This window comes from Rhineura floridana, chromosome 9 (genome assembly GCF_030035675.1).
Source record: "Rhineura floridana isolate rRhiFlo1 chromosome 9, rRhiFlo1.hap2, whole genome shotgun sequence".
Lineage (NCBI taxonomy): Eukaryota > Metazoa > Chordata > Lepidosauria > Squamata > Rhineuridae > Rhineura > Rhineura floridana.
In genome coordinates this window covers 46,647,855-46,664,505 of record NC_084488.1, presented here as the reverse complement: position 1 = coordinate 46,664,505, position 16,651 = coordinate 46,647,855, and the positions used below count along the sequence as shown (strand labels likewise).

The window sequence follows — 16,651 nt, the reverse complement described above, 5'->3', positions numbered from 1 at the left end:
TATATACCTTTCTGAGAGGACAGGTCTTTGTCCTTGGGGAAAGCACACAACCCAATTAAGATTCCCCATACTGGAGTCATTGTTAAAAAGGTTCTCTTCCCATTCACGGTTTTTCTCTCTGCTTTAATTTGAATTCATGACATCCAAGATGTCAATAACAAGGTACAATGTCCAAGATGAGGTTCAACTGGTGACTTTACAGCAAGGGGAACAGTCAGAACTGTATAGTTCTAAGCCAAATACTTAATAAAACATCATTCTACCCACACTTCAGCAATTTATGTTTTGTTGTCCAAGAAAAAAAGGAAATTCTGAAAACTAATAGTTTATATAACTTAAAAACAACCTCTTACCTTTTAAATACTCTGTAGAGACAAAGAGAGGTTAATTAGTTTATACTGGAATAAACTTTCATAGACAAAAGGCTGTTTTATTAATTCTGTTCAAGTCTTAGGCGCACTCCAGTCACAAAATCTTTAAAAAAAAAAAAAAAACACTAGGCAGCTAAACAGAATTAAAATATCAAGGAGTTTATATAAACTACTAAAAACTTATTAGACTAAAACACACACTGGAGAGTCAGAGAAAGTTGTAACAGTGCAATGTGGCTGCAAAAAAGGCAAATGCTATATTAGGCTGCATTAACAGAAGTATAGTTTCCAAATCGCATGAAGTATTAGTTTCCCTCTATTCAGCACTGGTTAGGCCTCATCTTGAGTACTGCATCCAGTTCTGGTCTCCGCACTTCAAGAAGGATGCAGACAAACTGGAACAGGTTCAGAGGAGGGCAACAAGGATGATCAGGGGACTGGAAACAAAGCCCTATGAGGAGAGACTGAAAGAATTGGACATATTTAGCCTGGAGAAGAGAAGACTGAGGGGAGATAGCACTCTTCAAGTACATGAAATGTTGTCATACAGAGGAGGACCGGGATCTCTTCTCAATTGTCCCAGAGTGCAGGACACGAAATAATGGGCTCAAGTTACAGGAAGCCAGATTTCAACTGAACATCAGGAAAAACTTCCTAACTGTTAGAGCCATACGACAATGGAACCAATTACCTAGAGAGGTAGTGGGCTCTCCGACACTGGAGGCATTCAACAGGCAGCTGGACAGCCATCTGTCAGGAATCTTTTTATTTGGATTCCTGCATTGGTTGGACTTGATGGCCTTGTAGGCCCCTTCCAACTCTACTATTCTATAAAAGCCTAGTGGTTCTGTGGAATCTCTAAAGCAGAGGAGGGGAACCTGTGGCCCTCCAGATGTTCTTGGGCTGCATCAGCTCCTGCCAGCATGGACAAAGGTCAGGAATTCTGGGAATTGTAGTTCAGCAACCTTGTTTATTGTAAGCTGTCCAGAGAATGTTCCCTTATGGGATGGTGTTGCAAATGATAAAAAAAATACATCTATAGGGCCATAGGTTCCCTGTTCCTATTCTTAAAACTGAAGGCCTTCTCAAAAAGTAAGGCATTTATACTGTGGTGGAAGGTCATCAAGGAAGGGACAAGGTGAGCCTCCGTAGGCAGGGCATTCTAGAGATAAGATACACCTCCAACAAACAGTTCTCCCAGGGAGTCAGCACTCCCTGTAGGCCACAATGGGAAATAATTAAAATTATTTTACTGTGCCATCCTTTTGGCCAGCAGAGTTTGCGGGAGGATTAGGACCTGGGGAAGGGCTATGAATGTGAGGAGTATCTTGGCAGCTCTTCCCCTGCCACACCCCTGGAAAGCCCCATTTTTGGGGCTTCTGCTGGCTCTCCATCTGCTGGGCTGACTGTCCCAGTGGACCCTTGGCAGCACCAGCAGGCTCCTGGTGGCACCATGGCTCAGCTGCAGTGGGGGGCTGCTGCCAGTGGAGAACGGTGCACCTGGGAACCTGCTGGTGCAGCCTGGGCTCCACAGCATCCAGTTCACCCCAGCCTGGCAAAAGGTGAGGTGCATTGTGCCCTTAAACATTACACAGTTTCTTTTATATATGTTTCAGTCATAAACTAAGTTCCCCTGGGTTGCCTTCTACAACTGGTAGGCTGTGTTTCACTGGCATGGTCGTAAGTTAGGCAGTCTTGTAATGGCAAAACAAACAAACAAACAAACCTCAATGAATACCATCTTTGCCATTCTAAATAAATATAACTATAGTATAAAAACTGCTGGCATGATTATACAGCCATGAGAGTGGTTGTTTGTATACTATAGCCAGCGTGGATTTTTCATATTCCACAATGTTAAATTGAAAATACCCCCATGCCATTCTGATGGTTCCCATAAGCTCATTTCAAAACCTTACAAAACTTATAGTCCTGAACTCAGAAATGCTTGCTTAACAACCCTCTAAATTTTCATGGTGATACACAAAACAGTCAGAGAGAATAGAGAGTTCAAACTCTAAAAAGAGAGGGAAAAACCCCAGCTCCCTTTTAGACTTTTTTCTGTCAGAGTTCTCATAATTTGTTGAAATTAATTAAAAATCAGCCATGTTCACAGAATACCTGGAATCCTATCACTGACCTTGCCCCATACTCTGACCTTCATCTTCTGCTGTTTAAAAATTTAAACAATGCCTGGCTGATTTTTAACTAATTTAATAAAATTTGCATTGAACTGAATGATAGTGTCGGGCATGCTAAGTAAGAACCAACTGTCAGTATTCTAAAAGCCAGACTCACAGCTGCTTGGCTTGCCTAATCAGGGGGCCACACCCATACCAGACTTTGATTTCACTTGAGACAGCCATGGCTTTCCCCAAAGAATCCTGGGAAGTGTAATTTGTGATGGGTGCTGAAAGGAGACTCCTATTCCACTGACAGAGCTCCAGTGGCCAGACTGGCTTAACAGTCAGCCACTCTGACTGAAGGTCTGTGAGGGGAACTGCATCTCCTAGCAACTCTCAGCACCCTTCACTAACTACACTTCCCAGGATCCTTTGAGAGAAGCCATGACTGTCCAAAGTGAAATAAAGTCCTGGTGTGGATGTGGCCAAGGACAGCTTTGATTTAAATTTGGGTGGGAGACTGCATGTGGCTGCTATAGAATAAAAAGGTGGGGGAAACGCTGAAAAGCAATGATACTGTTCACAATGTTTTCCTTTTGGAAAGGAAAGGGTCTTCCCCTCTGCCCAGTGCCCACCCATCCAGTCTCCTGTCCTCCCCCTTCCTCCCTCCCCCTCCCCCAGGTCAGTTTCACCTATCATAAGCATGACTGCATAGGAGTAAATCCCATTGAACTCAATAAGCATGCAAATTATGACCTGCCTTTCCCCTCCTTCCCCTCTCCTCTCAATTTCCCTGCTTTTTAAAGTTGATAGAAATATGTGGGCTATAGGCATGTTCTTAAACCGCAAGGTTTTTTGCCTATTAGTGAATATAGCAAATAGATAACGGTAATTTTCAACAGTGAATTTCAATAATTTAACCAACTATTCACCCTAGCATAAGTGAAATATGACAGAACAACCTTGCAAATATATGGGGGTAGTAAGCCATATTAGCTCCATTGTTCTGGGCTTTTTCTCCTTCTTCTGCCAGTTGCTACCACCTAACTGTGGTTGACCCATTCCAGTCTATCTTCAGTGCAAACACTATTTTGGAAACCTAACATGGCTCTTTCAAGCCAAACTGGCAGTCACCATAGTATTCTGCTGTGCCTTCTGCCAGGGTGAACACAGCACAGCACTTTGGTGGTTGTGCCTGCAACTCTCTCTTACACACACATTTGGCCAACAGTGAGACAGAAAGCCAGAACTGGCAGCCACCATTGCATTGTGCTGTGCTGTGCTACATAGTTCTGGACAAGGAAGCATAGTGGAATGCAGCAGAGGTTCCTAACAATCTAGCAGCACAGTTGATCCAATAAATGTAACTATCTGAGCAGTTTTGGACTCTCTCTCTCTCTCTCTCTGGAACCAAAACAGCAACTTCTCTTGTAACTTCTACATTCCAAAATGATGAAATGAGTAAAAAAAGTTACACTATGACACAAATAAAGCATAAAGCCAAAGTATCTGCTGAATATTTAGCCAAAAAGCTACAGGGAATTTCATTCTGAAATGTGTACAGAAGTGTCTGAAGTTATGAAACAGTGTCCTACTTTTTAATTGGCTACATTTTTGGGGGGGGATCACAAATATAGTACATAAAAAGCAACACAGGACAAAACCCCTTCCAACAGTTATATTTAAGAATAGAAGAACCACTCTGCTGGATCAGACCAAACGTTCATCTAATCCACCACAGTGTGCCCAGATATGTGTACATGAGAGTTTAAAGATGCACATATAAACATATATGATGTCCACACTGTACATGTTTACTGTAGAAGACATGCGTGTAACAATTAATAATGGCATTTCCCAGAACAATCTGCTGAGCAAAGATCCATCTCAAATGCAGCTACAGCATTAAACCTTGAATGGCCACCAGGGGGTACTCCTGGGGAAAAAGAGTATTAGAAAGTATTATGTTTTACCAGGAGGATATGTGTGTATGAACAGGAAAGGCCTTGGGTACCAAACTGTTAAAAGCTAATCGAGATGTGGCAACCAGGAAGTGTTCGAGTGCGAAAGGCAGTTTTATGAAAACTGTGTGTGTGTATGTACATGTTTTTGTGAGTCAATGAATAGGAAAATATGAAGAGATATGTATGTCTTCTCTTCTATTTATTCCATGTTCTAAACCCTTTGAGGGCAGGAACCAGACTGTTTTTCTTATCTAATTATGTAAAATTTTATGTACAGTGGTTTATTGTGTAAATAAAAAAATAATTGTTATGACAGGAGAATATGGTGGGAGGAACAACTACGGCAAAATGTGTTGAAACAAAAAACTGACATTGTATGTGTTATAGCAAGGATTCAAGAATTGCAGAAAGGAGGTCAGTGCATAGCTGATCGAAAGCCTGAATTTATTATTTGTTTTTTATTTGTTTATAATATTTATAGCCAGCTCTTCATCAAATAATTTCAACCCCAGAGTAGAGAACAAAATAATAAAGATAAATTATACAAAAATTACAAAATCATATAAAGAGGTCTAGTAAACAAACCAACAATTCTGTCATAAGGTAAACAAGCAAAACTACAATGAGGACAAAAAGTAATATTTACAGTATAACTAAATACCTAGGTAAAAAACAAACAAACACAGGACATTCAAACAGATTAAACAACCAATGGTCTTAGCAACAATTTTCACCCCATTTTTCACCTATGGAAGCCCACTCAGTATCCCCCCCATATCCTGCACCAAGAAGGCCCTACTCTGTGAATTTTGAGCAACTTAATACCGTTCACCCTGACGCTCCAGCAAATCCAGGCTCTCACTCTGAGTGGTATGAATCATTGCTCACAAGCATCCACAGCAAGACCCTCCCACCCCTTGCCCATAGTAGCAACAGAACAAAAACCAAACTCAAAAGAAAGAAGGTGGCAATAAGTCTCAGCTGGTGTTCCTCTTCCCTTTCCAGTAGTAACTAATTAAGATGATTTAGGGTTATATGGAGGAGCGGAATAGGACTATTCCTAATTGGACTATTCCTATAGGACTATTCCTAATTTTAGGAAAGCACAGTATAGTCTGGACTGGGCAGCACAGAAAAAGTAAGCAATTCCTGGGCTATCATGCAATATGTAATTGCTTTGGTAAGTGTAAGCTGTTATTTTCTTTTTAGCACCAAAATAAGGTATTTTCATTCTGCTTGTATTAAATGGCAGATGGAAAAGGCTGGCAAAACATTGATTATTTAAACAGTACCCTCTAGATTTCAATCCAGAATAATTTAATCAATCTTGCTATTCCCCAAAGATGGTAAAGTTGGAATCGGAAGCAAAATCGGGAGTCAACAAAATCAACCACAGTAACATTAATCTGGGAATAGTCACACCCATAATCTGTTTATTTTTATACCACATGTTCCACAAATATGTTTGTGTTCAAAGTGTTTCATAGAGAATAAACTGTGTTTTTCAATTTACTTTCAGGGATAGGGAACCTTTTTCAACTGCAGGGCCACAGTCCCTCATGGGTAATCTTCTGGGGACCACGTGCCAGTGGTAGGCAGAGACCAGAGGCAAAAGTGGATGGAGCAATGGGTGTGGCTCTTTCCTTTGTACAGTAGGCTATATCCCAGCCACACAAAAGCCAAGAGTTTTCTACACACACACACTCCATCATTCATTAAGGCAAGCGGTATTATCACAATTTGAGAACACATTTCAGACACAAGCACTCAAAAAGGGAATAGAGTGTGAGGGCTGTGACCTGGAGAAAGTGGTTTGGCCTGGAAAGGGGATGTGGCATGAGGGTGTCCCTAGCAGTAGGTAGAAAGACCTGGAGGGTCACATTTGGCCCTTAGCCTTGCAGTTCCCCACCTCTTGTGTAGGGTTTTGTTGCATTAGATGACCTATATATTCCAGAGAAAGTAAACCAATGTTTGAGATTGAGATCAAGTAAATAAAAACATCTCTGTGTTCACCCCAAAAAGGGTTTGAATTTTAGCAAGCCATCTAATTGCTCCAAATGAATCTCTGCCACATCCCCTGCAGCCATCCTCAGTGGAAGCTGAAGTGAAGAGCATCATTTTCCTGTCAGCAATACTGGGACTTGCAGTCTCAGATTCTTCTATGGCAGGAAAGGATGCTTCACTGGAGAACTGGAGTGTCCTATGCCATCCCCTTATTCTGTCCTAAGTAAGGTTTGTGCACCCTTGTGGGGGGGTAGTGAAGGGCATTCACATATGTACAGGAAGCAAGGTAAATGGTTGCAGACATTTGAACAGGATTTTTTTCAAATACTCATAATATTCCAAAACAAAAAAGACAAATGAAATTACATATAATTGCTCACATTGGTCATAAGAATTACACATCCAAGGCTTGAAAAGTATCACATTAAAATTGAATCAATGAATATAATTAAAATAACTCATAGAAACTTGTCCCATACAAGATGGAAGCTTACTGGAGTTTGAAACTTGGACCCATCATGATGGTTGTCTGCACAGCAATGTTTGAACAACAGTGTATGCTAATACTTTCAAAGATAAACAGAAATAACAAATAGCTTATCTGTACGGCATGCCAGAAACAATTAAACCTTATTAAGTGAGCAATCTTAAGCTCTTAGAGAGGACAGCTGTGAGGAGCTGTGAGGCTGATGGATATTGTGAACCTCCCTCCCTCTCCACTGGGAAATATGGACTTCCGAATGCAGAGAAGGAGGTGAAAAGGGGTGTGCTGGGGACAGAGTAAAAAAATCAAAAGCCCTTCCATTCCCCTGGTATACCCTCCATAGGGAAGAAAAACTACACCAGCCCTGGAGCTGTTGGAGTTATTTTCCCTCCCAAGGAAGCAAAAGCCACCCCCACCAACTTCTGCCTTGGCCAGTGCAAGCCCAGCAAAGTTTAGGAAGTGGCAGTTCTTCTACCACCAACTCCTGCTCCCTAACTTCCACAGGATTTCTCTGCCCTTTATTTCCCATACATGTTTACTAATAATTATACTTTCTGTACTCTACAATAAGAAACAGCCTAATAAGAATACTTCTCAGTCTGTATAACAATAAAATTGAAGGAAGGATGGGAAGGAACAGGTCCTCTCACACATGACTTGTCCTGCTTACTTGTCATCACCACAGGTTAAGAGGGTGTGTAAAATAAAACCTAGCTGATTAGATTAAGCATTAGGATTTTTACAGTGTTAAAAGAGTGGGTCTCTATCTCTAGAGTAACATCAATACATGGCCACCAAGGAAAAAACTTTAGAGCCATTAGAACAACAGGGACATCATTGGTCCTGCCCCACCCTTATCAGTGCCAAGGGCTGAGTTCTTCTGGCACTGGGATTAGTCACAGGTCTTCATGCAAATACAAGTATTCTTAAGCATATCTCCATGCATTGGCATACTAATACAACTGTTTCTAGAGAGACTGCAAAGCACTCTTTATTCCATCCTCCATTATAATCACTAAGCAAATCAACTGGAAATGAATTATGTCTGTCAAACGAATAGTGTTTGTCTTAAGACTTGTATAATAGGCCAGTTTTTCCTTTTTTGAATATGCAACACATCATTCTGAATAGTGAACAGGTGTACTCACACATAATAAATCTAAAACTGAATGAAAATATATTCATAGCCGATGATGTTTCCCTTCTTTCACTTCCAGGTTTTTAGGATTTTAAAGGCCAGATGATCATATATGTATGTATGTACTTATTTATTTAGCAATTTATACCTTGCCTTAAGGTCCTCTGGGAACCCTTAAAGGCAGCTTTCAGGGCCATATTTTTTCTATTTCTAAAATAAAATATAAGATATGCATACTTTAGTATTAAGAAATAAGTGTTACTACTTCTTTGAAGAAGATATTTATTTATTTATTCGATTTCTTAGTCGCTCATCTGGCTGGCTACCCAGCCACTCTGAGCGACGTACAAAGCAAAAAACATATAAAACATCAAAAACACCAAACACTAAGCAAGAAAGCTAAACAATAACATAGAGACTAACTCAGTTACAATAAGGCTTCTCATCTGTATAGTCCAAGAAGTGCGTCTTCAGATGGAAACTCGTGATATGAGTCTGTCAGTTAAGATAAGTTTGTCAAAATCTGCCACTCCCAAAGAGTTTCCTGTGAGTCGGGGAGAGCAATCCTAAACCCTGGCTGGAGAGTAACAGAGCAGAGCAGTGGATCAATTGCCAAATCATAAACCCTGCCACTCATGCCAGGCAGGGTGAAAGGTGAGCTGGTAATTTTTACTGTGTCAGCTTCAGGCTGGGAACTTCTGTAGTGGCAAACGCCACAGTGGACAGATATCTCCACCAAATCCTAGCCCTCTCCAGCAGCAGAGATCAGGGGGTTAAGAATGCTCAGTTACTTAACATATGACAAATATGTAGCATGTTGACTCAAAATAATCCCACAGATTTCAAAAGGACTTATTTTTCCAGAAAGTGTTTCAGACTGCAGCATTAGCCTAATGAAATTAAAAACAATTTTAAAAAGATGCAAGATACAGAGGATAAGTTCAAAAGTAGCCCCGCTGTAATTGCTATATTTGATGTATGTGTTTGATTTTATGTTTTAACTATCCCCCCCCCTTTAAATCAGGGATGAATAACCTTAGTTTGGTCTGAGGGCCACATTCACTCTTGGTCACTGGGATTCATGCCAGTGGTGGATGTGGTCACCTCACACTCTTATCACTTTAAATTAAAGTATACAGTGAATTGTGCATGCACACGCGCACGCACGTGCGCACACACACACAGGACACATATACCCCCTTCACCTGATCCATGGGTGGGATTATCCCCTCACCACTCATCACAAGAACCATCTTATGGCCAAGGAGAGGACAATTTGCATCCCCATCAGGGCCCTGAGTTCTGCCTACCCCAGTGCTGTCTTTTAAAAATAATTTTGCCACCTTCACCAAAATAGGTGGTATGGGGGGTGTCAGAAAGATGTGCTGGGGGGACAGATTAGACCCCATAACTAGGGGTTAGCCATTTTTGATTTAAACTGTACACCACCCACAATACATCCTAGTTATGGGCCAACTCAGAAATATAATAAATAAATAAATAAGATGAACCTGCCTCTTTAAATGTAGGTCAGCCCCAGTTATAAATAAAACAAGGGGTGGGGTGCAACTTATTTAAGAGCAAAAGGGGCATGTGGATGAGTGGTACTGAGCCCTTCCCCATCTTTTGCCTCACCACATTGCTTCATCCCAGGCACTTGCCTTCAAGCTGAGCTAATTTCTAGTATCTGTCTGACGGAGAGAAAAGTGCCTGGGGAGAGACAGCGGGGAGGTAAGCTAACAGGCTGGGGAGGGCTCTGGGCTCCTCACCTAAGTCCCCATTTTACTCTTGGGATCACATGCTTTCACCTTCTGCTTTATAGATGATTGAGGAAACACTCATATTTAAACGCTGAGTCAATCACTTCATATCTAATTTGTCCCTAACTCTTTTTAAAGAATTAAACAGGTCAGTGGTGTATAAATGGTAATGATGTTAAACTGAGTAAACTGAAACCGCTTATGTTACATATGAATAATAAAAGTATATTTTCACATAATTGTTTTTTTAAAACAATACATGCTGCAACAATCAGTGTTTTCTTTCTCAGCCTTTGATGTGCACACATCATTCAAACAATGGATCCCCTTTTTGACACAGTGATCCATAAAGGACAAGAGGTAAGACAGAACTCAAAACCAACATTTCATGATTTTTGCCTTCACCTTAATGTAGGACAGAGGTGGATGAAAGCTTCTTTAATTTATCCTATAATCAATAGGAGCCATACATCCATGAAAGTGAGCTGGAGCATATCCTGCTTCAAAGCAATGGAACAACTGAAGGTGAGAAAGAAGAGGCTCAGCAATTGGGCTGGGAGCTCCTGATGTTATGGCATTATTGAAGTCAAGCAGGCATGAACCTGATCAGTTCCTGATAGGAGATCAGTGGAAGCCTTCGTCTTAAGCTGCTCTGAGCTGTCTTAAGGAAGTGTGGGGATGGAAGTATAAAAAATAAATACTGTAACAGCTGGTATGTTGGCTTGACACCAGCTGAGATATTCAACAGCGCGTGCTAACAGTGTTTCCTCTTCTAAGCCTCCCCCACCATTCAGAGTATCTTTCCTATAAGAACTATTTGTGCTGTCTCAGGTTTTCAAGAATTAGAGGTTAAATAGTAGGACATGACTGTTTTGATTTATAAGAAGCCATTTTTTCTTTCACATGCCTTTGAAATACAAAAGAAAATCAACCAACTATTCTCATTCAGCTTATGGCACAATATTTAGGGAAGCAGATCCATGCTACTTAAATGGAAATGGACTGCCTTCAAGTTGAGCCCAACTTATGGCTACCCTACAAATAGGGTTTTCGTGGTAAGCCTCCCTCTGAGGCTAGTCCTCCCCAGCTGGCTAGGGCCAGCTCAGCTTCACACAGTTACACAAGCCAGCCCCTTCCTTGTCCACAACTGCCAGCTGGGGGGCAACTGGGCTCCTTAGGACTATGCAGCTTGCCCACAGCTGCACAGGTGGCAGGGCACGTAACCCCTGAGCCAGTCACTGTGGGGTGATCTTTAGCTGGCCCTTTACACCCAGGAGACACGAGCAGGGATTTGAACTCACAGACTCTGGACTCCCAGCCAGGCTCTCCTCCCCACTGTGCTACTTACCCATCTCTGTATTAAAGAAACTGCTGCGAAGGTTATATGCACATGAAGTTTTCTCAACACCTTCACTTAAATCCTAGGCAATACAGATTCTATTTACAGCAGTGGAAACAAAATAGTCACTGCTAAATATACAGAGAGTATGATGTGGCTACACATATTCAGTCCTATGTCAACTACAATACGGTGTGTGTGAGAAAAAGCTAAGGAAATAATGGTTTCAGCAAACAGGCTAAGCCATGAAGTACTCTTTTTATGTTGACACTATAATCACACTTTTCTTGAAATGATTACTTACAGTTTAGTTATCTAAATTTTTTTTTAAATCCTTTAGAATTCCCATTTAGTGTTCTGTCATTACACAGGGGCAAATATTCAAAATCAATCCTTTCAATTGTTTTCATTTGAGTTGTTCTATCTAAGTCAATGACATTGTACATGCACGTGGGACAGCTAAGGTAAGAAAAATTGCCCTATAAAAACTTTGAGTGTATGCTTAATTCCCCCCCCACACACAGACACACATAATCTACACATGAAGCATGGGTTCTTATCCTCAAGACAAAAATATATAATCATCTCAATATTGACTGATCATTGTCTTTGCAATCACACACATACACTTCACTTCCTTTGCTTTATTGTTCCAGGTTTCTCAGTCATGATACTTCAGTAAAACACAGAGCAGACTCTGGTGGTGAGTTTCTACAGTGGTAGAAGTTTTAAGACTTCAAAGATGCAAGAAATCCATGCAATATATGCTTTGTCTCACACTGTTCATCTTTTATCAAACCATTTTCTGAGAGTGCATGCTCACTACACTGCATAGACTATTATTACTGAATAAAACTTGTAAATTACCTTTTTTTAAAAAAATAATTAAGTAATTTAGTTTAATCTCTGTTGACTGATTTGCATTTGGTAAAAACAAGCGAAAAGAATTTCTGTCTTTCATTATTTTTACAGTTTTGGCAGATGTTTGTGAAATAGCTTTCTCAATCAAATTAAATTGATTGCCAAACAACTGGACTAGTTCTGTGTTCACATATTGTAAGTGTGGTGACTGTGGTGGGACACCAAGCAAGTTTTTACCTTACAGTGTGTTACCACTGTATCAGCTGTTGCATTTTAAAACTGACAGCAACAGTCTGAAATGTCCAGACTGTTGTGGAAATACCCCATTAAAAAGGAGACACAATGTGCATTGAAACGTCTTTTATTTAGGGTGCCTTTGCAAAATGTGATATCCTGGCAATGCATGTGCTGCAGACACATGTAGACAGTGTGTCCACAACTAACACCACCTATAAAAACTTTGATTAGATATTTTTGATACTATGCATATATTCTATGCATGTACTATGAAAACACTGTGCATGCTGTTAACTAAGAATTATCTGGACAGCATTGTCAAATATAAAGTTAATTTCCTGAAAACCATGTTGCTCTTTAGAAATTATGGCTGCTTTCATATCACCACAGACCTTTAGAACATGGAAACATACTCTAATGTTATTTTCTCTTTGTGGATTTATGTTGCAGTTGCATTACCATGCACACTAGTCTCCCAAAAAAACCCTTTCACAGATTTTAGCCAGCAGCTACTCAGATCCAAGTGGAAAGTTTCAAGAACACACACGTTCCACTCCAAGAACACAAACCTACATGCTTTCCACTATTTTGCTCTTGATAAAGAAGCTGGGAAAGCACAGCATCAATGAACCATTTCAAGTAGGGAGGCACTAATACTACATTCCCCAGACCAAGTCTGTTCTTTAAACAAGTGTGTAAACTAACATGAATTCTCTGGGAAGCAATGGAGCCCTGAGTCCTTATCTGTCTCTACAGTACTTACAGCCCTATGCAAGCAAAAGATAACAGGAGAAATAACTAGGGTTACTGATCCTCACATCCTCAGGGGCTTAATTGCTTTAATTGAGCATGCCAGGAATCACCTTTATAATCTCACTCCAAAGACAAGAATGTAGGGACCAGAAGGTCATATCTAAACCCACGGCCAAAAAGTAAATATGTAAATGATCAAACACAGATCACCCATGCTGCCTATGATTTCAGAACATAAAACTTTAATAGAATCCCTAAACTTTGTGCCAAAATGCAACAACCATCCGTCATAAAGACACAGTTTATTTTTTGTTAATTAATCTAGGACACTTTTGACCACACTAAAAATCTCTGTGGTGGAACAGAAATACCGCTTCCCACACACTGAAAGAGGGGTGGCTGGAACGGAAAATCCACTCTTTTATTGCTCTCTGCTCACCCTGATTCTGTGACAGGGTAGTTATTCACCACTGAGGGATACTGAATCTACATCAAGTGATCGGGTCACATGATGCCTGTTGAGACACAGCGAGTGAAGTCACCTCGGTCAGTGGCAGGCTAGGAACGGGGCACTTGCTTACCTTTGCATCCCCCAGATCGGGCTCCTCCTCATAGTAGCCGTGCCCGGATTCATAGGCAGCTGCTGTTGCAGGCTCGCGAGCTCCAAGCAGCACCACAGCACCAGCAGCCAGATAGCAACCCAGAGAGAATAATCCCAGCAAGTGCATTGTGCAGAGGGCGACAGGGCGCGACCGCGAGGTGGAGAGGTGGGAGTAGTAAAGCGTGTGGGCAATGCTGTGTGGCTCCCCTCAAGTCCCGGCTTTTTCTTAGTAATAGTTAAGCAGCAACTTCCCCAGGATGGAGAAAAGGAAGGTGCAAAGAATCCCCCTCCCCTCCGCCGGCTCAGGCGGGCGCGCTTGCTTGCTTGCTTGGTAGTTTCCCCCCGTCCCACAAGTTACTTGGAGTCTGTCAGGTTAAAAAAAAAAGGCACCAGGAAACCGGACATCCGAACTGGGCTCCCCCAGGAGCAAAGGGAGGTCGAAGGAGTTCCCGAGCAAATTAGAGGGTGGGAGTTGTTTCCTCTTCAGCCCCCAGCCGGCTATATGCCAATGAGGAACGAAACTGATAAGCGGCAGCAGCGCGGTTCACTCTTCGCCTCGCTTCCCCGGGTGTCTTGTCAGTGGCAGCGGCAACAGCAACAGCAGGGGCCGGGGAGCGGGAGTCTCTTCAGCGCGTGGAGCTGAGCAGGAGCAGCAGCAGCAGCAACCGCAGAGGGCGGGCATGGCTAAAGCGCCCTCTGCCTGTACCTCAGAGAGAACGAGTGGCTGGCGAAGGAAGGAAAGGGAGGGAAGAAAAGAAAAGACGGAGGGAATTAGGGACGTGTCTCCCTCACCACCACCCCCAGCAATCCTCCCTTTTCCACAAGAAGCGCCTTGCACAAGAAGACATGGAAATTTGAGCCGGAAGGCGCGCGCCCCTGCCCCTAAGAAAGGCCAGCCGGAAAGCCGGAGCCACGCGCTGTTTGGGGACGCGCGCTTCGTTCTAAGCAGCTGCACCTCACGCGGCACCGCCAGAGGAGTAAGACCTGTTGCTTCGCTTCCCGGTCTTTCTCAGAGCGGTGGATTAACACAGGGCTGGCTCCAGGTTCTAGAGTGCCCTCAACAACATGCCTGGGGGTAGGGGGGGACGGAGCTTCTCAGGGAAAGGATAAACAAATTGATAGAGGTAGCTGAACGCGCACATTTTTACCATGGGCGACATGAGCGGTGGAGTGGGTCGCAAGGCTTTGGCTAGAGAAAGAGCTTCCATCTCTACCCGCTTACTGTCCAGAGAGCGGGCTGGGACCCTGAAGTTTTCCTTGGGCTTTCATCACAACTTCGACCTCCAGGTTTCTCACAGGCCGTCCCTAAGCGCAGCTGGGCGAGTGGCTAATACTAGTACTGACTATGGCTATATACTACTGCCCTGAATTGCCAGAGTGCTGTTTAGCTTGTGGGTTTCCCGTGGGCCTTTGGTTGACTAATGTTCGGAACAGGATTTTGGACTAGATAGGCCTTTGCGCTGATCCAGCAAGGGTCTTTTTAGGTTCCTAAGCGGGCACAGGCAGTTGCTCTTGCAAGGAAGAACTGCCTCGTCCATTCCTTAGTTTGCTCACTTGCACTCTCCTGGATAGTGCAGCAGTGAGGATTGGGTGCAGCAAGTCGAATCCTCCTTTCTGCACCCCCTAGAGCAGCCTTTCCCAACCAGTGTGCCTCCAGATGTTGTTTGACCACAATTCCCATCTTTCCTGACCATTGGCAATGCTGGCTGAGGCTGATGGGAGTTGTGGTCCAACAACATCTGGAGGCACACTGGTTGGGAAAGGCTGCTAGAGGAAGGCAGAGGCAATGTTGGTGAAAACTTGTGCTCATTCGCTGTTCACTCTGGACAGCTCTGCTGAGTCCCATCCTCCACAACGTGCTGTCCAAGAGAAGGCAAGAGCCTCTGAGAGGGTGACAGCACACCAGCAACTGGGAGCAGCAGCCGGAGCCGGTTCTTGCTTACAACCATTTCTTTTCCAATTCTTCCTGCCACACAGCCCAGAAATAAAATGGTGAGTGGGCAAGAGGTGTCAAAGGCTGGCGCTCTTCCTTGCCTGCAGTGTGGAAGGAAATAGTATGGCAGGAAGTATTGGGCAAGTGATGGCTGCAAGAAGTGGCTGCCACTGCCTTTCAGTTGCTCACCTGCCTTCTCTCTCTTCCTCACCTGCTTTCTCCTTGGCATTGGTGACTGACAGAGCGGGAGACAGGGGCACCAAGAGTAGGTGGAGCCAGAGCCAATGAGCCTCCTCTCCCAATAGGTTATAAGTAAGAAGGCAAGCAGGTGGGGACTGGCTGATGGCAGACTGAGGTTCGTGGGGCAGTGCCCTATTTGTGTTAATGGGCCAGCCTCCACTGGTCCTTGAGCAGTACAGTAGAGAGGATTGGGTTCCCTGGGACTGCTCAGAGTAAGCAAATGAACTGAAGCCATTCTATCACTTATGGCTGGTCCTCCCTCCCTATCCCACTTCCATGGCAGCCAAACAGAAAGCGCAAGTGAGGGCACAAGATACTCAAGCAACAAGTTCTGCTTGTTTGTCAACCCCTTCTGTTTTAGTTGCTATGATGATGGGGATTAGGCCTGGTTGTGCTGCCTAGTGGGACAGCAGGCAGGTAGGCAGATGCTTTACTCTTGAGATGGTGCCATAGGGTAGTGCCCTCCAGAGAGAGGGTGAGTGGAAGTAGTAGCTGCTACTGACAGTCAATTCTGCTGGCTCTGCTTCTTGCCACTGTGCTGCCCAGAGAGAAGGCAAGTGGGCAAACGCTAGAGCATCCTCCTCCTCTTGCTCACCTGCAGTCTCGGTGGTGTGGTAGAGCCATCCTTATCAGTGCACCACCTAAAGTAAGATGGCAGGTGAGTGCTAGAGGCAGTGGCCGCTGTTCTGCGGAACCACTGCTCTCTTGTCCATTTTTGTGGGCACAAGAAGAGCTACTGCCCTTTATTCCCTGCCCTCTAACTGGATGGGGAGGAGATGGTGCTGGCAATGGTGTGAATAGAGTAGAGCAAGTCCACCCAACAGAACCCAAAGCTCCCAGAGT

At 43.3% G+C, this 16,651-nt stretch overlaps 1 protein-coding gene across 1 annotated transcript in view; it reads right to left on the bottom strand.

Annotated features, from left to right (window-relative positions):
* VEGFC (vascular endothelial growth factor C) overlaps window positions 1-14,458 on the bottom strand; it is an 87,505-nt gene extending 73,047 nt beyond the window's left edge. Inside the window, exon 1 of the mRNA XM_061583973.1 lies at window positions 13,616-14,458. Within this exon, the coding sequence (XP_061439957.1) occupies window positions 13,616-13,762 (147 nt within the window). The 5' untranslated portion in view covers window positions 13,763-14,458. The remainder of the gene's footprint in view (window positions 1-13,615) is intronic.
* Between the last annotated feature and the right edge of the window lie 2,193 nt (window positions 14,459-16,651).